The sequence below is a fragment of the Durio zibethinus genome, chromosome 18 (assembly GCF_047325235.1).
Source record: "Durio zibethinus cultivar Kanyao isolate XHJ-2024 chromosome 18, ASM4732523v1, whole genome shotgun sequence".
Lineage (NCBI taxonomy): Eukaryota > Viridiplantae > Streptophyta > Magnoliopsida > Malvales > Malvaceae > Durio > Durio zibethinus.
The window spans coordinates 10,647,524-10,672,520 of record NC_143179.1 but is presented as its reverse complement, the minus strand read 5'-3'; the positions used below and the strand labels follow the sequence as shown (position 1 = coordinate 10,672,520).

At 35.0% G+C, this 24,997-nt stretch overlaps 4 protein-coding genes across 7 annotated transcripts; all 4 read left to right on the top strand.

The window, feature by feature from the left end:
- The first annotated feature begins 45 nt into the window (after positions 1–45).
- LOC111299501 (putative protein S-acyltransferase 7) lies at positions 46–4,602 on the top strand. Its single transcript, XM_022894714.2, has 5 exons — positions 46–380; positions 584–766; positions 1,493–1,789; positions 3,457–3,690; positions 3,808–4,602. The coding sequence occupies exons 1-5, from the start codon at positions 285–287 to the stop codon at positions 4,321–4,323; spliced, it is 1,326 nt and encodes a 441-aa protein (XP_022750449.2). The 5' UTR covers positions 46–284; the 3' UTR covers positions 4,324–4,602.
- A 1,054-nt stretch (positions 4,603–5,656) lies between these two features.
- Positions 5,657–10,462, top strand: LOC111300475 (uncharacterized). 4 transcript variants are annotated; one of them, XM_089747470.1, is made up of 4 exons: positions 5,657–6,283; positions 6,465–6,712; positions 6,849–7,068; positions 7,153–10,462. In XM_089747470.1, exons 2-4 carry the CDS (start codon positions 6,467–6,469, stop codon positions 8,148–8,150), a joined length of 1,464 nt encoding a protein of 487 aa, XP_089603596.1. In that variant the 5' UTR covers positions 5,657–6,283; positions 6,465–6,466; the 3' UTR covers positions 8,151–10,462. The 4 variants fall into 4 exon arrangements, with proteins under 4 accessions (XP_089603596.1, XP_089603598.1, XP_022751843.2 ...); XM_089747472.1 differs by having other exon boundaries at positions 6,279–6,349; XM_022896108.2 differs by lacking the exon at positions 5,657–6,283 and having other exon boundaries at positions 6,319–6,712.
- A 185-nt stretch (positions 10,463–10,647) lies between these two features.
- Positions 10,648–13,058, top strand: LOC111299500 (glycerophosphodiester phosphodiesterase GDPD1, chloroplastic-like). Its single transcript, XM_022894713.2, has 7 exons — positions 10,648–10,891; positions 11,012–11,196; positions 11,485–11,544; positions 11,634–11,915; positions 12,005–12,100; positions 12,197–12,393; positions 12,635–13,058. Exons 1-7 carry the CDS (start codon positions 10,795–10,797, stop codon positions 12,870–12,872), a joined length of 1,155 nt encoding a protein of 384 aa, XP_022750448.1. The 5' UTR covers positions 10,648–10,794; the 3' UTR covers positions 12,873–13,058.
- A 10,307-nt stretch (positions 13,059–23,365) lies between these two features.
- LOC111299497 (NAC domain-containing protein 83-like) lies at positions 23,366–24,964 on the top strand. Its single transcript, XM_022894711.2, has 3 exons — positions 23,366–23,845; positions 24,176–24,450; positions 24,563–24,964. Exons 1-3 carry the CDS (start codon positions 23,665–23,667, stop codon positions 24,851–24,853), a joined length of 747 nt encoding a protein of 248 aa, XP_022750446.1. The 5' UTR covers positions 23,366–23,664; the 3' UTR covers positions 24,854–24,964.
- Positions 24,965–24,997: the final 33 nt, after the last annotated feature.

The following is a 24,997-nucleotide window of genomic DNA, read 5'->3' as shown; positions in this document are numbered from 1 at the left end:
ATTCCAGACTGAAAAGCTCCGAATCAGATACAGAACAATCAATCAAGAATCTCTGTTCATCTAAACACAAAAAGGAAAACCCACAAAAAACTCCCACCATTGTTTTTAAAAGCTCATGCCTTGTCCCTGACTCGTCCCCGACTTGCCGGAACTCTATTAACTCCCCCCGTCCTTACTCAGTCCTCCCATGGCCTTACATTTCTCAACTTAAAAGCTCCTTCCTTTTCCCTCGAAAGCTAATTTTTTATTTTTACTTTTTCTGAGAGTGAGGGTAAAAGAGAGAGATGTATGTGGTGCCGCCACCGCAGCGATCGAATCTGGGTTCCTCCGGCGGCGGGTCGGGTGATTTACGGGTTTACCAAACTTGGAAAGGCAGAAATGTAAACTTTTCCTCTTTTTTTTTTTTTACTATTTTTATCCTTTTTGGGGGGGATTTGGATCCTATTTCCTTTTTCAGAATTCAAAATCATTCATTTCCCTCTTTCCGTTTTATTTGCACATTAATTTTTGTTATATGTAGTGATTAAAAAGACAATTTTTATCCATGAATTTTGCAAGTCATTAATTTTTTTTTTTTTTGCAGATATTTTTATTTCAAGGGAGGCTTATATTTGGACCAGATGTAAGATCATTAGGGCTAACTATTTTACTTATAGTAGCTCCGGTGTCCATTTTCTGTGTGTTTGTTGCCAGGAAATTGATGGATGACTTTCCTCATCACTGGGGTATTTCAATCATGGTTGTTGCCGTTGTCTTCACTGTCTATGTAAGTCTCTTTACAATTTCATGTTTGAATGAGTTGTCGTCTTTGGATTTTCTTTTTCACTTGATAGGAAGATGATGTATATTACGGTCCCACTGAAGTGGGGTTTCTAGGAACGGTAACATTTTTTCCATTTAGTGTTGGTTCATGACATTTACCATTTTACCAGATGGTTGATAGGCCCCCTTTTGTTAATGGTTAGCTATGTTGGCACAAATTTGTAAGTTTTCATGATCATAGCTTATATGATAGTTTAGTACAGCATGGATAGTGGGATAGCAGTATTGATCAAGTTTGAATTTACGAATCGTACAAGAGTGCAAGGGAATTCTACGGTTTCTACCACATAAAGTCTATTATAATTTGCAATCTCGTTTATTGCTATTAGTTTGTCCTTAAGGGGTCCTAAATACACAACTGGTCTCTTGGCTTATCAACCATGCACTTTCATCCTAAGCAATGATGTGTTGAGAGTGTTTTACGGCCTGAACTATTGATGCAAATGGCATTCACAGTTGCCTTGAGTGCCAGTTAGCCTGATTTTTCTGGATGGCCATGGACATGGCTACCTTGTTTCAAAAGATTCAAATGGTGTCTTAATGTGCAAAACAAAAAATTCCCCTCGTTTTTACACAATTTATCATGCATTTGTTAGAATTTTGGAGAATTCTATGTGATTTCTCTGAAACAGATCTTGAAGGTCATAAAGATGTTTGTTTCTTCTTTCAGGATTTAGTTCTTCTACTGTTAGCATCCGGAAGAGATCCTGGTATAATTCCGTGCAATGCACACCCCCCGGAGCCAGAAGGTTTCGATGGGAATTCAGATGTTGGGGCTGGTCAAACTCCACAGTTACGATTGCCACGCATTAAAGAAGTGGAGGTCAATGGAATCACTGTGAAGATCAAGTATTGTGACACTTGCATGCTTTATAGACCTCCTCGCTGCTCACACTGTTCAATCTGCAATAACTGTGTAGAACGATTTGATCATCACTGTCCTTGGGTTGGGCAATGTATTGGACTGGTATGTCATCATTTTCTTTAGAATTATGTCCTGTTCTTGAACATCCAAAGAAGGATTTTCTCTCTCATCATCCAAAGGAAATGGAAAAGATAAAAACAAGAAGCCTTCATTTTGTGCCTGTGTTTCCATTTCTTTTATGTTGCATTTTGCTAATTGGTGTTTAGAGATTTTAGTATTACTAGTTGTGGGTTGGATAACACAATTGGAGATGAACAGGATGATACATGTTTTTGTATATATTCCCATCCTTAGTTCTCCTTGTGGAGGTCAAAACTGTATGGACAAAGTTCAAAGTGACAAATGTTCAACTTGCTTGTATTACTTACACATTGCAATTATTTTGAGTTCAGTCATTCAGTGAAAAATAGGTATGCTAGAAAGCCGAAAGTGTCATGGGTCGAGACTTAAGTCGAAAGTGTCATGGGTCGAGACTTAAGTTTCGAACTCGTGCGGCTCCGGGACCTGGGCATTCACCCTTCCGGCGTCCCAGATCAGCCTTCCCGCCACGGTTCACATCCTTGTGAGGTATTGTCCGCTCTGGTCCCCTGATCTCACGATTTTATCCTACAAAAGACGCCTCACAAGGTGAAGGTGGTGTGAACCCTTTTATACCCCAAGGACCTTCCTATTATGTTCGATGTGGGATTCAGGACTCTTCCTTAGGTCCGTGAGATTCTCTCGCACCTAACCTCATGATGCCCTCGTCACGGAGGCTGACTACCCTGCTTGCCTCCTTTGAGGGGCTTGGCGTGGATCGAACGGTTTAGGATTGGCTCTGATATTACTTGTCGCGGGTAGAGACTTAAGCTCCGAACCCACGCGGCTCCGGGACCCGGGCATTCACTCTTCTGGCGTCCTAGATCAGCCTTCCCGTCACGGTTCACATCCTTGTGAGGTATTGTCCGCTCTGGCCCCTCTGACCTCACGATTTTGTCCTATAAAAGACGCCCCAAGGACCTTCCTATTATGTTCGATGTGGGATTCAAGACTCTTTCTTAGGTCCGTGACATTCTCCCGCACCCAATCTCGTGACGCCCTCGTCACGGAGGCTGACCACCTTGCCTGCCTCCCTTGAGGTGCTTGACGTGGATTGAACGGTTTAGGGCTGGCTCTGATACCACTTGTCACGGGTCGAGACTTAAGCTCCGAGACGCCCTCGTCACGGAGGCTGACCACCCTGCCTGTCTCCCTTGATGTGCTTGACGTGGATTGAACGGTTTAGGGTTGGCTCTGATACCACTTGTCACGGGTCGAGACTTAAGCTCCGAACCCGCGCGGCTCCGGGACCCGGACATTCACCCTTCCGGCATCGCAGATCAGCCTTCCCGCCACGGTTCACACCGTTGTGAGGTATTGTCCGCTCTGGTCCTTCTGATTTTAGGGTTTTGTCCTACAAAAGACGCCTCACAAGGTGAAGGTGGTGTGAACCCTTTTATATCTCAGGGATCTTCTTATTATGTTCGATGTGGGATTCAGGACTCTTTTTTAGGTCCGTGACAAAAGCATGGTCTTCATATCCATTTAAGAACTTAGATTAGCAAATACATGTTAATGGTTGCAAAAGTTTCTAATTAATAGTGGTTAAAATTGCTATTGATTTGATGTTTTTCTGATTTTCTCTTTCTCATTCTGTCTAGCACTCACAGTTATTTTATTTTCATGTACAGCGAAATTACCGGTTCTTCTTCATGTTTGTCTTCTCGACAACCCTTCTTTGTATATATGTTTTTGCATTCTGTTGGGTCTACATTAGAAGGATCATGGCATCAGAGGGGACAACAATTTGGAGAGCCATGATTAAAACTCCAGCTTCCAGTGTTTTAATAGTTTACACTTTCATCTCAATGTGGTTTGTTGGTGGTTTGACTGCCTTCCATTTGTATCTGATCAATACAAACCAGGTAAGATACTCATCCTTCTCTTATCAAATCATGTTGCAGAAAAGAGTCCATTAATGTACTGTTACATTATTTTATTTGTTAGATTGGTGTAACTATCTGTATGTCTTGCTTCTGCAGACAACATATGAGAATTTCAGATATCGATATGATCGCCGAGCTAACCCCTATAACAAAGGTGTGGTTGAGAACTTCAAGGAGATATTTTGTTCTAGCATTCCCTTATCCAAGAACAACTTCAGGGCAAAGGTGCCCAGGGAACCTGTGTTACCAACACGAGCTGGTGGTTTTATGAGTCCAAATATGGGGAAGACGGTGGATGACATAGAAATGGGTAGGAAGACAGTGTGGGGCGATATTGGGGCTGGCACTGATCATTGTGAAGGGCAACTTACAAGTGACCGTGTAAATGTTAAGGAGGGTGAATTAGGAGAATTGTCTCCAGATATTAGAACTACAGTAGATGACAGAGGTGACCGTGCTGTTATACATCCCAGGAGATCTAGTTGGGGGAGAAAAAGTGGTAGCTGGGAAATGTCACCGGAAGTTCTTGCTTTGGCTGCTAGAGTGGGGGAACCAAATCGAGCTGTTGGGAGTAGCAGCAGCAGCTTGACAACTGATAATCGCCAGACATAACCAATGCTGTGATATTGACTGTAGGATACGGAAAAGGGTTTGATTGCTAATGTTCCTCGACTTCCTCCTTCAATCATGTGCATTATGGGGACATTTGTTTTCGGCAGGGTGTTTGAAAGTGTTGGTTGGGCCCTTGTTCTTTGACGAAGAACTGGTGTGTTGTATAAGAGTGAGCTTTTTCAGTTTTGATTTTGTATTTGTGGAATTAGTTGGTTTCTAATTGTATTGACCTTGTGGATTCATTTTAGTGTCTTATAGTGCTCATTTCACCTCTGGGTACTTTGATGTGTGCTACTGGCTGATGGGCTCTCACTGAATTAAGTAAATTGGGTCAACAAGAAAGACTGGTCATGGCAAACAAATTCTAGTTAGCCTTCTCTTCTTTCAAACCTCAACCAAAACGAAATTAAGAAGTGGAAGCATACTAGTATTAATTAGAAACATGTGACTTGGAAGTTGCTAATTCTGACTTAAAAGACCAGTCAAAATTAAAATCCCAAGTTTCAATTCTAAATAATGCCATGTCATGTAAAACGTTCCACATCAGAATTAAAGGTATTAGTTGCACTCTCCTAATGTCACAGAGCATGAATGGCCGTGTACAAGTGCGATTCATAAAACAGCTAACTTCACATCTGTCTCCATATCTATGAAACCTTAAAGCTTGGATGACATGAAACAGTTTCTTCTGTACTGCCAATTACAAAACCTCTTTCAAGTTTCCAATAGAAAAACACAAACACCACCCTCATCAATGACATTATGGTAACAAGATACAGAATTAATGTGGGGCCTGGCTATACTGATTTATACTTAGCTTAGCTGCCAATTAATGCAATCTTTGATCAGCTTTATTTTGTTTATTTACTTTTGCATTAATATTCAATTTGTTAGTCATTTTGGGTTTTTTTTTTTCTTTTTTACATAATACTTAACTATTTGCGAATTACTATAAAATCCAGATAAATATAACTTTCAATGTCAAAGTAGGAGAAAAAGAAGATATAGGGAGCCAGTTCCATTGCAATGCAATCTGACTGAAGCTCACATTAGCACAATAACTTGGTAAGATGCAGCACCCGACGATATTTATTTTAAGGATATTTTGGGTTCAAAGGACATCGATTATTTTCTTTATTAAAAGTTATGAGTAAATAATTAAAAATATTTTAAAATTTTTAATTAATTTAATATATACAATATCACGTTAACTTAATTACATCATTATTTTAATCCATTAACCCCTCACTTTACGTACATAAATAAAAACATTCAATATTATCATTCATTCTTATTCTATTCTTTCATTCATATTTTTTTTCTCATTCCGACTTTCTTCGTACCAACCTTAGAACCTCTCTCTCTCTCTCTCTTTTTCTGATTTCAGGTTTTTGACACTCGTTTCGAAGCCGCGACACCTACAAGTTTAGAAAATATCTACAAGTCAAATTAAAAGGGGTAACTGTCCAATCAACAAAAGCCTGGACCAGCAGCAAGGTAGTTTTATTTTGTTATAAATCTCATCTCAAAGACTTTCAATGTTCAGTTACAATCAGAGAAACAGGGAGAGTTCTGTAATTTGACTTTACCTTTAATGTGCTAAATTGTCTGGGCACCTCTCCTAATTTTATCAACCGGTTTTTGGTTACTGATTGCTAGAAACTGTGCTGTGTTGGGAAAGTTCCCGGTTAAAAACTGTCTTGCAATACTGTTTCTTATGGGTAGTTTTTCTTATTAAATTACTTAGAAAACAGCTAGGCGGATGGTAGTAGACTAGTAGTAAGTAGAACCCAAGGCCAATGCTGCCTGTCAGCTCAACATGAATTTTCATTTTTAACAAATTTCACTTAACTAAGTCACCTTTCCATTTCTTCTGGACGGATTACATTACATCAGATACTTTTGTCCTGGGAGATAAAACTCCCATACTCATGTTGGAGGGACAAATCAGGTGAAGTAGGTGAGTTCCCTAACTCTCTTTGTTTTCAGCAGTTGAGTTCATTGAGCTTCATATTTTTTTTATCAGGTCGGTTTCTTTTTGGCCCTTTAATCTCCTTTTAGCTTTCTAGGTTGATGGGAATGATATGGATTTTCATCTGGGTTTTAATTGCTTTATGTTGGATGGTTTGCTTTAATGGCAGATATGTTCAAGAATCAACTGCAGGAACTTGCACAAAGAAGCTGTTTTAATCTCCCTTCTTATGCCTGCATCAGAGAAGGACCTGATCATGCACCAAGATTTAAAGCGTCTGTGAACTTCAATGGTGAGATCTTTGAAAGCCCAAGCTACTGCCCTACACTGAGACAGGCTGAGCATGCTGCTGCAGAGGTAGCTCTCAGTATTCTGTCTACAAGGGGGCCTTCAAGGTCTCTCACTGCAAGAGTTCTTGTGAGTTCGTTTACATATTAATTAGCTTTTTGTTCGGTAGTTTTCTTGATGGTCGACGAGATTAAAGCACACCCTTTTGTCTCTCTTTAGATTAATATGTCTCATCCTGTTTCCTTGCTTTTGTAATGCAATGAAGGATGAGACCGGAATTTATAAGAACCTCCTTCAGGAAACTGCTCATAGAGCTGGGCTTAACCTCCCTGCGTACACCACTATAAGATCAGGTCCTGGTCATGTCCCAACCTTCACTTGCACTGTGGAGCTTGCCGGTATGAATTTCACGGGTGAACCAGCCAAAACGAAGAAGCAAGCTGAGAAGAATGCAGCAATTGCAGCCTGGTCTGCCTTGAAAAGAAGTAAAATTCCATTCCTAATTTTAGATTATTGTCTTATGTTAGTATTTGTATAATAGCGGGTGTTTATTGAACATATTTGTACAGTGCCAACCTTGGATGCATGGACAAATAAAGAAGCCGACAATCGTGAGGATCAGGATCAGGCAGTTGTGTCAAGAGTCCTCTCAAGCTTCAGGCCAAAGGATGACAGCAAACAATTTAGGAGGAGGGATTACAACCAAGGAAAAAGAAGAGTGGTCAGGGGTAACAGGGACATCGGGGCTCCATTTTCTTCCACCTCTGGTAACTCTCTGATTCATCAACAATGGAGGCTTATGGATCTCTTAATGGATTCAACCTTGGATGGTTCAACACAAAAACAAAACAGCTTTGTATCTCTCCTTCCTCCACCCCCACCTAGAACAGCTTCAAAGATCTTACCACCAACTCCACCAAGGGACAGTCCATTTAACGATTCATCTAATAGACCTATTCTGCCTCCTCCACTTGAAGAACATCTAAAGGATGAGGAAGAATGGCTTGGTGTCAAACAAGATCGTGTCATCAACAAGTACATTGAAAAGGAAGGTTCAAGTTCTAGCAATTTAGTTTCAAATAGTAACGTCTCTGGGGCAAATACTAGTAGTAGTACTTCTATATACGGGCCAGTTCCGATATCCAGTACTGGGAAACCCAATACTTGCAAGCATGACAGCGCAACAAGAACTGAAGCAAACCAGATTATCAGCAGGATTTTTGGGTCTCCAAATCCATCGCAAATGACACCAACTTCTGTCAAGGCACCTACAATGGCCCGGAACATGTACACTGGAGGGTTTAACCCACATAGGATTGCCCCAGCAGTTAAAATCAGATCAGTGATTCCAGTTTGTGCAGCTCCACCATCACCAAACAGACCCCAGGAAATAGGATCAATCCCCTCAACAAGCCTAAATACTGCTGCTTCTCCGTCTAGTTCAATGTCCATGGAAATAGGATCAACTGAGGTCTCATCACCAGCCAGCTCAGTACTGTTCCATAAGTCACAGCCAATCTCTGACCAACTCAGTTCTGAGTTGATGAATCTACAATTAACGAAGTAAAGCCAAAGAGATCATCTTTTCTAATATCAAGTGATTAACCCATTATTAGCATTTCTTGCATGTTTTTATCTCTTGGGTTGTCCGCTAAATGTGTTTTTGGCCTTTGTAAAACCATGGTTTTTCATTTTTTTTCTCCCTTTTTCTTGTTTTCCTGGATGACTTTTGCATGATGGAGTATAATTTTTATATAAATTGTCACCCTTGACATTTATTAATCACTGCAGCAAGAGAGAGAAAGATAGGGCAATGGGCATTAAATGGGATCTGGGGGTGTGGGTTGCAGGAGATAAGAAAGAGAGAAGGGGCAGATGGGTTTAGCGATGAAAGGCACACAGAGTGTTAGAGGACGAACAGACAATTGCAGCGATAAACGCAAGCAATTAAGTTACGCTCTCAGCAAATATTTAATGCCCTTGTCTTCACCATTAATGCTCCCTTGCATTCTTCCTCATCTTCCTTCCCTCTCATTTATTATCACCTTCTTCTTTTAATACTTAATGTATTTCATCTTTTTTTTTCCTATTCTATTTTATTCATCTTTCTGCTTCTTTCTTTCTTTTGTTTTTACACTTATTGTTCTCGAGAGTGAGTTTTTTAGACCTTGAAAACTATACTAGACTTCCTGGAAATGGTAACCATATATATAGATCATAGGGGCAGGGGAAATGGTGGGAATTTTTATTTATTTATTTTCCAAATGTTTTGAACTCCAAAGTAGCCGTTGGGTTTAGGGTATGGGGCACATTGGCCAATGCATGCACAAAGTAGGGTAGCTAGTGTCCTATAGCTCTTGCATCCCCCATGTGTTTAAAAACCTCTGGCCCCATTGGCAATTGGGGACAGTTTAACAGTTACTTTCAGGTTTCAATCTAAATTGTGAAGCTAAAGGCAACAAGGGTCAGCCGCAGGGAACTGGTGGCCTTGGTGGGCTTGAGGGATACATGTACGCAAAGGCAGGACGGAACTTAGCATTAGCATCACCCAATGCCCTCAGATCACTGGTATTTACACAGCCTGATAACAGAGAACTTGAGATGTTTTGCCTGCGAGATTTGTGTCATTTAATGTGCTTCTAGCAATTGATGGGTGCTTTAATCCACCGCAATCACAATGCCAGACTATATCTATATATATATGATAGCCGGTTGTGTTACGTATCTGGGTTCTGATAGCCAGTTCTCAATATGCTGATCATGAAAGCAGGTGACGGTGGCAAGTGGCAACAATAATAAAGGAGTTCCAAGTTTTCAGCCACGTTGGCATTTGAGTTTAAAAAGTGAGGTTCATGTACCAAAATGAAAATGTCAAGTGCGGCTTGAATTGAGAAATCTCAAGGTTCATGATTATAGAGATGATACTAAAACTGAGAACTGGACTGTCCCACAAGGGCTTCACCTAGTAGACAAGGATCAGCTTTCACAGACTGGATCCTAGACCCTATAAGAAGGGTCGTTCCCATTATTGGGCTCTCCAGACCAAACCCTCCAATGGCATCAAGAACCTTTTTCTTTGGGATTGAGGCCTAAAATCAGGCCCTAAAGGAAGTCCTTTAAACAGATCTTGCTGCTTTTGAACTTGGGTATTTATAAAAGAAAATTTCAGATGGAGCATGCATTTTCAAAACTCTGGATTGGCAGAAGCCAGTTGGCTGAAGAAGAGAAGATCAGAACCCATAAAAGAAAAGGAAGAAATTATTAGATATGTAAATTAATAGTTGTTTAATGTTTCAAACCCACCTAACCTGAAGAGACGAATCCCCCCAATCTGAAAGGGAAAAAAGGGGAATTTTGGCAGCATCCCTCTCTTTCCTGGAATTATAAAGTACTATTATTAGGCAATAGGGAACAGCATAGGATGCTGTTTGCTTTACCTTTGTTTGGAGAACCTAATTGCTTGGAAGCTGGAAACTTTTGAATCTAACAATGACACTTTTGCAAACCAATCCACCTTTCACCAATTCTCCTCTTTTTCTTTCTCCTTTTCTCGTTTTTTTCCTTTCCTGATCCCTCATAGTGCTGCTGTACTCTTACGACTATCTTTATTCTGGTTTCTTCTGTACACAAAATATAGTGATTGATATCTGCAATGTGAAAAATCATTTGCCTTCCTCCTGCTGATATTCCATATATATGTAATCATATTCAGTTGTACTAAATTATTAGTCCATATTTTGAGTTGGAGAAAAGGATTCAAACTCTATTTTTAACAAAAGATCATGTCAGGATCATTAAATCAAATGTTCAAATAACCTTACCATATACATATATAATTGGCTGTAACAATTGATGCCTTCATTGTTATAATTTGAATGGTTGTTTTTTTAGATTGAATTTTTTTTGAAAGAGTTTGTTATTGTATAAGCTTTTTATACATAACAACTATTCATTTTTTTGGTTTAATGTGCAACTTTCAATTTTTTTATCTGGTACATAAATACAAATATAATACATTGAAATATCTTTAATTCTACTTATTAAAAAATATATCTTTAATTCTATCGCTATAATAACTTCTAAAAAAATTCCTCAACCAACCCAAACGAAGGGCTACAACATTAGTAAACACTATACACACCCTCCTTCTCTAAATCCTTCCTAACAATCCCCCCTTCTTCCCTCTCTTTGTATGTCTTATAGCAATAACAATGGCTCTTACAGCTGTTCATGTCTCCAACGTTCCAAACCTCGACCAAGTCGCAAAAAAAGCTTCACTTTCTCTCTACTCAACCCGTTGTTCCCAAGGTACGTTCAAGTTCAACATTGCACCATTTCTTTCTTGTTTCTTGATCTTCATTCTAATCTGCAGGGTTGTTCTTTGTTTTTGCTAACGATGAATATATGTTTTTCTTCGTTTTGGTTTAGGGTTGGAGTTGAAAATGGCAGCATCGTTTAAGATACCAAAGTTTTTGGTAATAGGGCATAGGGGGCATGGGATGAACATTGTACAAAGCTCTGATTCAAGAATGACAGCCATTAAAGAAAACTCCATTCTCTCCTTCAACTCTGCAGCTAAATTTCCCATTGACTTCATCGAGTTTGACGTTCAGGTAACCATTCAAATTCTTATTAAAACTCCTCTCTTTTCTTCTTTGTTTGTTTGTTTGTTTGTTGTCGTCTTTGAATGAACCGAAATCTTTGAAGTTAGAACACATGAAACACGTTGTTGTGCCGGTAGGCGTCGTACGCTCACCGCTTACGACAAGGCATTTTGTCTTAATCTGAGTGGATGGGTGGATCAAGTGGGTTCTTTTTCTTCCCCACGTGCCTACAAGCGCGTTTCCAAAACGTTTACTAGCTTTCCAAAAGTAAAGAAAGCCATTGTGTTTTTTTTGTAGGTGACAAAAGACGACTGCCCTGTCATTTTCCACGACGACTTCATCCTATCTGAAGAAAATGTATGTAACACTTTCTTTCTTATCTTCTAAACTACTTTATTTTTTTACATTTTCCTACTGTGTTTGTGAAAATTAATTTGGTATTCCAGGGTACTGTGTTTGAGAAGAGAGTCACAGAGTTGTGTTTAGCAGAATTTCTTTGCTATGGAACCCAGAGAGAAGCAGGGAAAGAGGGGAAATGTTTGTTGAGGAAAACAAAAGATGGGAAAATTGTTAAGTGGAATGTAGAAACTGATGATTCACTTTGTACATTGGAAGAAGCTTTCCAGAAAGTTGAACCTTCTTTAGGTTTCAATATTGAGTTGAAATTTGATGACAATATTGTTTATCAGCAACACCATCTCATCCATGTTCTCCAAATCATCTTGCAGGTACATCGAAGGAGGAAAATTATATCTAATTTTTCTTTATATGAGAAAGGATTTTCTTCTTATATGCTGTGAATTTTATTATGTGAAAGGTGGTATTTGAGTTTGCTAAAGATAGGTCCATAATCTTCTCCAGCTTTCAGCCTGATGCAGCTCAACTTTTTAGGAAATTACAGAACAACTATCCTGTAAGGACTCTAGCTACATTTTTTATGCATCATATATATCTGTGAATGATGTTTTTAGACTGTTTTTTATTGATGTTTAGCTTGGAAAATCAACAGGTTTTCTTCTTAACAAATGGTGGGACTGAACTTTACTATGATGTGAGGAGGAATTCCCTGGAGGAGGCCATAAAGGTCTGCTTGGAAGGAGGTTTACAAGGGATTGTTTCAGAGATCAAAGGAGTATTCAGAAATCCAGGAGCAGTGCCTAAGATCAAAGAGTCTAAACTCTCTCTCCTGACATATGGCAAACTGAAGTAAGTTCCTAATAAACTTCAACATGTTTATCTAAATCATAATCTTTCATGCCTGGAAAATTTTACCTTGTCAGGCCAGGCCATCATAAAATTCTGATGTGCTTTTTGACTGTTTAAAAAGTTGTCATAGTCGAATCTTCCACTTCTTCTCCAACCTGTTAATACTCTAAACTAAAGCTTGACAGGCTGTTTTAATGCTCGGAAGGTTGTATCTAACTTTGAATTTTGCTTGTTACTGCAGCAATGTGCCTGAGGCTGTTTACATGCAACATTTAATGGGGATCGATGGAGTGATAGTTGATTTTGTTAAAGAGATCTCACAGGCTGTGGACGACATGATTAAGCCTGTCAAGGCAGTTATTGCAGAGGAGAGATTAAGCCAAGGGAATGGAGAGACTGACGCAAAGTCAAAGCTTCTGTTCTCACAGCAGGAGCTCTCATTTCTCTTAAAGCTAATTTCAGAGTTGATACAGCACTAATACTTGCCCCTAACACTATAGTTTTGCCAAAATTTACCCTTTTTGTTCCTTTGTGTTAGGCTAAAACCCAGTAAATCACTTTCATTCTTTAAAATTTAGAAGTGATGAAAAATCTCTCTTTTTTTTTTTTTTTTTCTCTCTTTTCTGTAGTCTGTGCCAGGGTTTAAAATTTTTAGTATTCACCAATGCTTTTATGCTTCTGCAGGGGGTTTTAATTTGGTTCTCCCTTGCATTGCTTCAATAATTTGTGGGAGAGAGAAGCAGAAAAGAATAACAAAGGTTTCGGAAAAAGAGAAGAGCGGCTCCCTTAATTAAGGATACGACAGACATATGAATATTGATACTATATGCAAGCGGGGAGACTCATCTATCATAGTTTCAGTTGTCTCATTTATCACTATGAAAATTACATAATTGAAACAATGGATTTGATCATGAAACCAATGATTCCATAAGGTAATAAGCAAACTTAAACAAAATAAGATAATGGAATGTTGCATAAGCTATCTGTAATACCCCAACTCAAATAATAATTGGGCTAGACTAATACTAAAGCCCATAAGTTTATTAAGACATTATTTAGTAAAAGAAAAAGGGCTGAAGTATTAGATGAAAGGAAACCTAACTATCGTGAAACAGAAAGGAAATAAAATTCTTCTTCCTCATCTTCCTTAGGGTTAGAGAATATGAAAAATCAAGTTAGAGATTCACAATCAGAGGCTACAATTAAGTTAATCCCTTAAAGGTGAGTACATGCCCTATTTTTATTTGAAAAGAAATATCAAGTTGATTGCTATTATTTGGAGTTAAAGTTTTGAGAGAAAAACCAAGAAAAATTATGAAATCCTTCATTAATCTTGATGATCTATTTTGGTAAATTACTGGGCTTTGTTTGTTTCATGTTCTTAAGATTTATTGATGATTATTGAATGGAGTTTGAAGGCTAAAAGTAAGGATTTGAGTTTTTAAAGATTGAAGGAAAAATTCTATTTTTAGATGAGATATTGTGATCTGTAATAATGAATTAAAATAGAATTTTACATTAATGGATAGATTATTGCTGTGATTATTATATATCATTGGAAAGCATGTTGAATCTAGTTTCTAATGAAAGAAACGAAAGTTAAATCCGAGTTTTCTATGAAGAGTTGTCTAATTTTAACTTAAGGATATGCAGGCTGTAAGATAACAGCATCAGGGTTGAATTACGAAATTCTTCTTAATTTGTATACAAGGATTTACAGATTAAGTCATATATGTTTGGAAAGCGTATTGAGTCTACTTTCCAATGAAATAAGCGAAATTGAATTTGGAGTTTCCTGTGAATAAATATATAATTTTTATTAGAAGGTATACAGGCTGTTTGGCAGCAGTATATGACGTGGATTTCAAAAATTGTTATAAGTAATCTACAGGGAATTATAATGTGTGCCATATATGGTTAGAAAGCTTATCAAGTCTAGTTTCTAACGCATTAAAGAGATCATAATTCTTATTTGAATATGTTGAGATATGACTGTTTTAATGAAAAGAGGTCAGGCTGCCAGTATTAATTAGTTAAGTTAACCATTGTGTAACTTAGTTGATTTTTGTATAAATGGTCTCAAAAAGGGTTGATTAAATTCTGATATGTTGAAATGATCTTGGATAGGCCATTAATTATTTTGAGGGAAAAACTAAGTGGTGAAATCTAAAAGAGATAAGTAGAATCTTACACACTTTGCTTGTTTTCGAAACTATGTATATATGTATGTTTCTAATTAAATGAATATTTTATTTCATTATTTTCGATGTATGAAAATAGGATCAAGCATATGATTATTTTGTGTTTCTCTATATAAACGATGGATCATGCTTATGAATGAAATGAAAAAATGATTTATGTTTAAAGAACGATTTTGTGATGGCTACGTTTTTACATTCTTGGGAAGTGGGATCATCGACACCAGAACTTAGTTCTACGACCCTGGCTAACGGGTAATAGTAGTTAGCGTAAGCCTTGGCTAACGGGTTATAATAGTTAGCAATGATCATGAGAATGAAATTGTCGATACGGCCAATGTCACGGGTTATAGCAGTGACCGTAGCTAACGATTTGAATGATAATGATGATTTTAATGATTGATCCATGATTTGGTTTGATTATGATATTTGAATGATAGCATATTTTGTAATGATTTATGAAGTGACATATTTTGACATTGATTTATGAATTTATGAAATATTTGACAAAACGATGATCTTGAAATGTTTTGATATTATGATTTGATGAATATTTTAAATGATCTATATAATGTGTAAGAAAATGATGCTTGATCTGGTAAGGTGTGTGAGCCTATACTTACTGAGCTGTGGTTTGCTCATTCCATTTTTACTTTTTCTTTACAGATGACTAAGTGATAAGTTTGGTTAATCTTATATGAAGCTAGAAGATGAAATGGGTAAGATTACTTAATCGTCGGAGAATATGTTGGCCAATGAGATTTTAAAAGGCAGTTTTGTATTTTATATAGTTTGTATTTGGATATATAAAGATGTATCATCAGTTGGATTAAATATATGAATTTTACTTGGTAAATTATTTTATTAAAAAATTTTAGAATGTTTAAGAAAGAAGGCTTCGTATTACTTTGAGATTTTCTTCAAGGTAATATGACCGTGTTACGTCTCGATTCAGGGCGTGACAAAAGTGGTATCAGAGCTTAGGTTACGATCTTTGGAGAATTTTAAGAGGTAGATTATGATTTGTAGATTGTGTTGAGATTTTCTTTAAAAGCTTAAGTTATGTTTCTTGGAGATTTTCTACGAGTTCAGATTATGATCCTTAAACTATATGGGATGTTAAGGAGCTTATAATATAATTTTAGAGATTTTCTAAAAACTACGATTATGATCTTTGAAGATTTTTAAGAAGTTAATTTATGATAAGTAGATTAACGGTGATTTTCAAAGAATATAGTTTATAATCCTTTTATTGAAAGAGATATTCTATGAGTATGGTTACAGTCTATATATTATGTGAAGAATTTTAAGCATTAGATGATGACCTCTGGATAATGTGATAATTTTTCAAGGTCATAACTTTGATCCATAGACTATAGTGGTGAGTACAAGTAAATGATTCGATGAATTTTGGAGTAGTTAAAGTTTCAATGAATTTTAAGGAATCAATGATTCAATGGATTCTTGGTGTAGTTATTTTTGTTGATATTTATATATTGCTTTTGGATCTTATAGTTAAGAAAAAGTGTAATTACTTCGATATAGTGCAATTTTATAAGTTGAAGAGATTTTTTGACGCCACTTATAATGAGATATATTTTATAAGTTAAAGGATTATTTAAGAGAACAATTTGGTCGTTGGATATCTTATGGGTTTGAGAAAAGACTTTTGACTTAATGAGGTTTTAAAATTATTTGATAAGTGTTAAGTGAATCCTTGATCAAGGATGAAGATTAGAATAAGAGTGTACATTATTGGAATTAAAAGTATAGAATATTAGAGTTGGAATGAAATGATATGTTGAAATTTTGATGCAATTATTTATAGATTATAATGTTGGAGAATTTATTTTGATGGATTTAGTCCAAAATGTTATAATTGTGGTAAATAGCTTTATATACGTAAAGAAGGATGTTCACTTGATTTGGTTCTACTTTTTATTAAGAAAGTATTTAAGGTTTGATTATGCAAGCTGGATGTTTGTATAGTTAATTTAAAGTTTGATCATTAAATTCCTATTTAAGGTGTATTGATATTTTTAATGGCTAAAGTGATTAATTTGTGGTTATAGTTTTTAATTGAAGTATACTATTGGATTCCTTCGAATTTTATATTTATGGAGAACATGGCCTATTGTGGTATAGGGTTGTGTACTTAGCAAAGAATTAAAATTATGGTTATTTAGATGATATAGTAAGGAAGTTGGTTTTAAAGGAGTAATCGATTTATAGAAAAATCTGCATGGTTTGGTTAAGAATGATTGTTTGAAATCTTACAAGTCAAATGATTGTTTGAATTTTACAAGGGCAAAAGATTGGTTGAACTCTTACAAGTGATGATTTTGTGTACTTGGTGATGTTGAACATGTATTTGATTTTAGAGAAATTTGAGAGAACTTTTGAAATAATGTGATGCATTTGGCTATTGTTCATAATTATACTTTTGGTGTGAATTCAAGTGTTTGGAGTTCTTATTGGTTCAAACTTTATAAAAGAATTTTTTTTTTTTTTTGGATTATGATGCATAGTTTTTAACTTTGACGTGAAGATGATAGTCATTTATTTGGTAAAAGGAGAATTTGAGACATTATGATGTTTGTGGGGATTATGAAGAATCAATTGTTATATGATAATTGGTATATTAGAAAGAATAATATTCACAATTGAAGACAACTTTGATAATTAGAGATTTATGTTTGAATTTACATGGTGTAAATTTATGGATATGATCTATTGCATTGATGTCATATGTATTCTAGTGGTTAATTAATAGAAAATTTTATGTTGTCGGTGGAAAAGAAAAGAAAATTAAAGTATTATGTGATATCTTTTTGGTGATAAAATGATTTGTTGATATTGTTATTCAAGGTTGTTATGGTTATGAACACATGGTGTGAAGCATATTACAAGAAATTTTGTGGACACATGCTTTTCTTGTTACAAAACGATGTTATGAAAGTTAATTTGTTTGAATTGTATTGGAAAAAAAATATCAGAGTGCGCAGTGGAAGCCTGAATTGATTTTAAGTTCTAAATTATTGTGCTATTATTAGTTGAGAAAGTGATGAATCTTTAATAAATAAAGAATATTGTCACCTCTGATGTTTAGCGTATATGATGAATCTATGTTAAGAGAATATCTTAGTAAAAGTTATGTGATTGGATTGAGTATTTAGAAATTCAAGATGATATGAGTTTTAGCATATTGAATTTTTTTTTTTTTGAATGGTTGATTAAAAGGAACAAGTTTTGAGGTAAGATGATTATTTTTTTTCAAAGTTCAATGAAACAATCATACGGTAAGAAATATGATTGCAAAACTAGAGGAATGAGATGTGGATGTAAATCAAGTTTCGAGGATAAAACTTCTTATAAGGAGGGGAGAATGTAATACCCCAGCCCAAATAATAATTGGGCTAGACTAATACTAAAGCTCATAAGTTTATTAAGACATTATTTAGTAAAAGAAAAAGGGTTGAAGTATTAGATGAAAGGAAACCTAACTATTGTGAAACAGAAACGAAATAAAGTTCTTCTTTCTCATCTTCCTTAGGGTTAGAAAATATGAAAAATCAAGTTAGAGATTCACAATCAGAGGCTACAATCAAGTTAATCCCTTAAAGGTGAGTACATGCCCTATTTTTATTTGAAAAGAAATATCAAGTTGATTGCTATTATTTGGAGTTAAAGTTTTGAGAGAAAAATCAAGAAAAATTATGAAATCCTTCATTAATCTTGATGATCTATTTTGGTAAATTACTGGGCTTTGTTTGTTTTATGTTCCTAAGATTTATTGATGATTACTGAATGAAGTTTGAAGGCTAAAAGTAAGGATTTGAGTTTTTAAAGATTGAAGGAAAAATTCTATTTTTAGATGAGATATTGTGATCTGTAATAATGAATTAAAATAAAATTTTGCATTAATGGACATATTATTGCTGTGATTATTATATATCATTGGAAAGCATGTTGAATCTAGTTTCTAATGAAAGAAACGAAAGTTAAATCCGAGTTTTCTATGAAGAGTTGTCTAATTTTAACTTAAGGATATGCAGGCTGTAAGACAACAGCATCAGGGTTGAATTACGAAATTCTTCTTAATTTGTATACAAAGATTTACAGATTAAGCCATATATGTTTGGAAAACGTATTGAGTCTACTTTCCAATGAAATAAGCGGAATTGAATTTGGAGTTTCCTGTGAATAAATATATAATTTTTATTAGAAGGTATACAGGCTGTTTGGCAGCAGTATATGACGTGGATTTCAAAAATTGTTATAAGTAATATACAGGGAATTATGATGTGTGCCATATATGATTAGAAAGCTTATCAAGTCTAGTTTCTAACGCATTAAAGAGATCATAATTCTGATTTGAATATGTTGAGATATGACTGTTTTAATGAAAAGAGGTCAGGCTGCCAGTATTAATTAGTTAAGTTAACCATTGTGTAACTTAGTTGATTTTTGTATAAATGGTCTCAAAAAGGGTTGATTAAATTCTGATATGTTGAAATGATCTTGGATAGGCCATTAATTATTTTGAGAGAAAAACTAAGTGGTGAAATCTAAAAGAGGTAAGTAGAATCTTACACACTTTGCTTGTTTTCGAAACTATGTATATATGTATGTTTCTAATTAAATGAATATTTTATTTCATTATTTTCTATGTATGAAAATAGGATCAAGCATATGATTATTTTGTGTTTCTCTATATAAACGATGGATCATGCTTATGAATGAAATGAGAAAATGATTTATGTTTAAAGAACGATTTTGTGATGGTTACGTTTTTACATTCCTGGAAAGTGGGATCATCGACACCAGAACTTAGTTCTACGACCCTGGCTAACGGGTAATAGTAGTTAGCGTAAGCCTTGGCTAACGGGTTATAATAGTTAGCAATGATCATGAGAATGAAATTGTCGATACAGCCAATGTCACAGGTTATAGCAGTGACCGTAGCTAACGATTTGAATGATAATGATGATTTTAATGATTGATCCATGATTTGGTTTGATTATGATATTTGAATGATAGCATATTTTGTAATGATTTATGAAGTGATATATTTTGACATTGATTTATGAATTTATGAAATATTTGACAAAACGATGATCTTGAAATGTTTTGATATTATGATTTGATGAATGTTTTAAATGATCTATATAATGTGTAAGAAAATGATGCTTGATCTGGTAAGATGTGTGAGCCTATACTTACTGAGCTGTAGTTTGCTCCTTCTATTTTTACTTTTTCTTTACAAATGACTAAGTGATAAGTTTGGTTAATCTTGTATGAAGCTAGAAGATGAAATGGGTAAGATTACTTAATCGTCGGAGAATATGTTGGCCAATGAGATTTTAAGAGGCAGTTTTGTATTTTATATAGTTTGTATTTGGATATATAAAGATGTATCATCAGTTGGATTAAATATATGAATTTTACTTGGTAAATTATTTTATTAAAGAATTTTAGAATGTTTAAGAAAGAAGGCTTCGTATTACTTTAAGATTTTCTTCAAGGTAATATGACCGTGTTACGTCTCGATTCGGGGCGTGACACTATCATTCTCTAAAAGAAACAAATAAAAAAGGATTCATGCAAACCATGTGTGAATGATGTGGATGTCCACATCTTGAGGAACATGCTAGTTCTTAATGGAGCTTACTAGACATTTCTCTCTCTCTATATATATATATATATATATGGAAGCTATGTTATAATTGAGTGATCACACATATGTGAAACTTACATATTATTAGAATACAATTGAAATTAAAAAAATTAAGCAACTAAAAGTAGACATTTTACTAACACAAATCTAAACTTTCACCCTGCCCGTTCTCTAACCCATTTACTTTAAAAAGTTAAAAAAGGAAAAGTTTGCTTTCAAGTTACTGTGTTGGGTTGGTTGAAATGATTGGAAAAAGCATTATTGAAGTCCAAGAAGATTGGCCTAGTCCAGTACATAGTTTGCAGACTTAATTGGAAATTGAAACCTTGATGCAACTGGGCTTCCATGTTGGGTTAATCACAAAGTTAAATTACACAATGTGACTGCTTGAGTTTACTTTTAATCTTTCAAGTATTACTATGAAAATATAGTATAAGCCTTTTTGGTCCAATACAGATCCTAGCAAATCAAGTAATGACTCCCTTGCGTAAGTTTTTTGTCGTTCATAATGGTATTATGTACTTTTAACACAACCTGAAATTGGCTAAATATAAAAAAAAAAAAAAGAGAAAAGGGGCTGATTTTCTTCCCTTCATAAAACTAAGATTGAAAATCTAGCTTCAATTTAGGTTTTTGTGGTTTTATATTTTTCTCTTTAATATAATTTAGGAAGAGCTGGCTAGGACATAGCTTAGGGTGTTCTTTTTCTCAGTTATTAAAAGAAATATAGCTTAGGTTGATGTTTAAAACTAAGCACTAGTAGAGGTAGATAGTGTGATAAATAGTTAGGCCAATTATAAATAGTAGCATGGTCTATGCATGCATGTTCCTTTAGGCTCATGCATTGAATTTCCCTTTGTTTTATGGCCATAATTTCACTTGTCTTTTTTGTTGTTCGTCTCCAATTATGTCTGCAGCTGGAGTTTACAATTATTTGAGATTATTTGGCTTCAATTAGACTGTTCTTGCGTATAATAGTAGAAAAAATAATGCTTACTGGTGTTTTAAATTTATTTTTTAAGATTGTAATATAAAATAATATTTTTCATTCGACGCATTAAAAATTATAAATAAAATTATAAACTATTACTGTCAATGTAAATTTATTATTATTATTATAAATAATTCATTAATTTAAAAAAAATTGCTTCTTTGTGATTACAACAATCGTAGAATATAGAAATGAAGGGAGGGGGGACAAAAGGATGTTTTAGAAATATATGTTGAAACAGGTGGTCTAAGCAAGGACAAATTATAAGGAATGAAGGGAAATGTTTCTTAGGAGTATTAAAGAAGGATAAGAAGATTTATAATTATAATGATAATGATAATGTAAGCAGAAACCAGACACACATAATCATATTGGTCCTTCATTATATATTATATATAAAATCCCAATCCCTTAGCCAAATTGTCAACCTCAAGGCTATAGGAGATTAAGAAAGAAAGAGTGTCTCTCCCCACAAACATGGCCAATCGCATAATTCATTTTCAAAACATTTGTCTCTCTTTGAAAGTAATCAAAGTCAGTGTGTTCAGACACGCATTTAGAGGTGGTGTGCTCTTCGAAAGTTCCACATTTCAACGTGAGGAAAAGAAAAAAAAAACAAAGGGTTTTATTTTAATTAATTAAAAAAAAAAACATGGGATTTATTTTATGGTGGGTTTTTATCCATCGTTATCATGGGTGATTAAGAAAGGAATTGGAAAGGAGAGAGGCTTCATTTTTTTTTTAATTTTTTTTCTTTTTTGTTGTTTTGTCATTTGTGTTCTTCATGAGGATGACTAGTCTTGTTTTGTTTTGAAATGGGTGTTCGTTTTGGGTTGGAACTCTTCTTTTCAATTGCAAAACTGCGTTGCTTCATCTCCATGAACTTTCCAATAAACAAATAGGATATTATAAGTGAATTAGTATTTCACTCACATTTTTCACATGTTTTGAACACTTGAAATGAATTCAAGATCTTTTATAAAGAAAATAGTACTCAAGTATAATATAAGTGAAAGTATATAAAACCCTTCTTGTAGATGTGACATTTCATGGTATGAATATTTTATAATTGACATTTTATAACAAAGTATATACATACATATATATATATATATGAGTATAGTAATTTTCATGAATTCTACTTATTTACTTTCTTTCATCTAATGAGTCATAAATTGTTTTACTTTTCTTATTATTTTTCTCATATTTTATCTTGAATTATTTCAACCACTACTCATTTAACCTTTTTTTTTTTTACTCTTATTGAAGAATTGTGTAGTGAGAAAGACTAGAAGAGTGGGGAAAGGAGGTGTAAAAGATGGAAAACTAGTCAAAAGATAAATGATAATATTCCATAAAAAAAAAAAAAAATCTAGCCAACAAAATTATGAAACAAATCTAGTAGTTGGGGTATAAAAACTCACTTTAAAGCTTTGATGTCGGAATAACCTTTGATTTTAAGCCAAAAACTTGCAAATATATATGAGCAAGTTGAAGGATTTTGACACAACAAGGTAACCAAAAAAAAAATCTAACAACAAAATCTACATCTCATGAACTTGAAGGATAAAGGTCCCACTTCACTTTGGGTGAATTCTAAGTTTTTCTTCTTCATTATGTAAGCATACAAGATTAATTGGTGTTTTATTGACTCGGATCTTAATCTAAAATGGATTATATTTGTGGATTATTGTGCATCTTATCATAATTTGAAGGATCATGTAATTCATTTATTTTGATTTTTTTATATCAAATAATATAAGATTAATTGAATACTGATATACACAAGAATCATTTTTATTAATCTTGTTTGTTATCCTCTGTCGTATAATGTTCATAGTATTTCCAAAGACCGACTGAATTGGAATTATACTTACACTATTATCAAAAACTAATTTGGACCCTTGGATCTTTTGGAAGGCCCATGAAATGAGGGGCTCCACTACGTGTCACACGTGGGGGACACTGTAGAAAGAGCAGAGTGCAAGGAGTGTCCTTGACCAAAAACAGTACAGTTAAGTTTCTTACACGTTTGTCTAAGAAACGACCCGTCAACATGAAGCAATGGGTTATTTAGTCAAGGAAGGAGTTCGGAGTCAGTAAAAGAGGAGTGGTTTGAACTTTGAAGATTGACATTTCTTATGCTCTATATATAATGGAACCTCTATCTTTGTTCTCCCTATAAGCCCGGCCATAAAACCCACTAGAGTTTTTCCTTTTGTTTATTGGCTTTTCTTTCCTTTTGGTTTCTTCTCTCTCTTTGCACATTCCAAGCTCACATGGGTTACTATGCTTGATTTCAATCAGCTAAGTTAGGTCAAGTTTGGTTGGTTGAGAGATCAGTCAAGCAAAAGATACGAACTTAACATAGCTGGTTGAGGAGGTTTCTTAAGATTTTAAGGATGGAAAGCCAAAACTTTGTTGTAAATGGAGGGATCAAGATGCCCATCGGCTTCAGGTTCCGTCCTACAGAGGAAGAGCTTGTGGTTCATTACTTGAAGAGAAAGGCTTTAAGTCTTCCATTACCTGCTTCTGTTATTCCTGAGTTTGATGTTTTCCAGACTGATCCTTGGAGCTTGCCAGGTTAGTTGCCCTTCAAAGTTAATGCTTTTAATTTCTAGTTCTTTGAAACCCAACTTTATTAATTTTCTGTTTATCAGATCCTTGTTCATGTCCTTATCCTTCAAATTCTCTTAATACTGTTATCTATGAGGATTCCATACGATAAGGGAAGTTATGGTAACGGAGAACGCTAAGCTTTGTTAAAGTTTAGGAAACAAAACTGTCTGCCATTATCTAACATGTCCTATAAATTTGCAGCTTGAGAATTTGTAGTATTAGAAGTGGAACTTATCATGTCTTGAGCACTAAATAAGGGTTTTATAAAAGATCTTAATTTTTGTTGGTTTTCAGGTGATTTGAAAGAAAATAGGTATTTCTTTAGCACAAGATATGGTACTGGCAGTAACAACAAATGCAAGAGAGTAGCTGGTTCTGGCTACTGGAAGCCAATAGGCAAAGAGAAGCCAATTTTAGCTTCTGGAGGCAATCAAGTAGTTGGGATGAGAAAAGCTTTGATTTTTTGTGAAGGGAAGCGTTCTAATGAGACTAAGAATCAATGGCTTTTGCATCAATATCGCCTGGTTGGCTTTGCGGCCGCGGCAGCGGCAACTCTTGATTCAACCCAGGTAATATAACAACAAACTTTGTAGGATAGCTCATTTCTGCAAATATAAGTTGCAGTTATCAAAGATTTTGATTAAAATCATTTTCTTAGCTATGGATTTGCCATATATGCAGGTGTCCAAGAGGGAATTGTTTGGAGATTGGTTAGTTTTTCGGGTGTTTCAGAGAAAGAGAAAAGCTAAAAAACATAGAGCCGTTTCTAACAAAAGTCAGACAACTAGTGCAGTGACCATGCCAAGTTGTATTGATTTTACAGTGGAAGACTGCTCTGTCTTTGGTCCTCCTCAACCTACTTCACCAAGTGCAAGTGAAATTACTGAGTTTTCTTCCGATGGATTAGATCAAGAAGAAAGTAATGCTTTCATTACTAGTTCTTCTTCAAATTTGTGTATGAGAAAGCAGTAAAAACAGTTTCACTAGACTTTGTATCAGATCTTTTTACTGTTGTGCAACAAATATATGAGAAGAAATGGGCAAAAAGGAGAAAGAAAAGACAATTTTAAAGGTTTTTAAGAACTTGAGAAATTGTGTTCTGCAAGCAAATCCCAA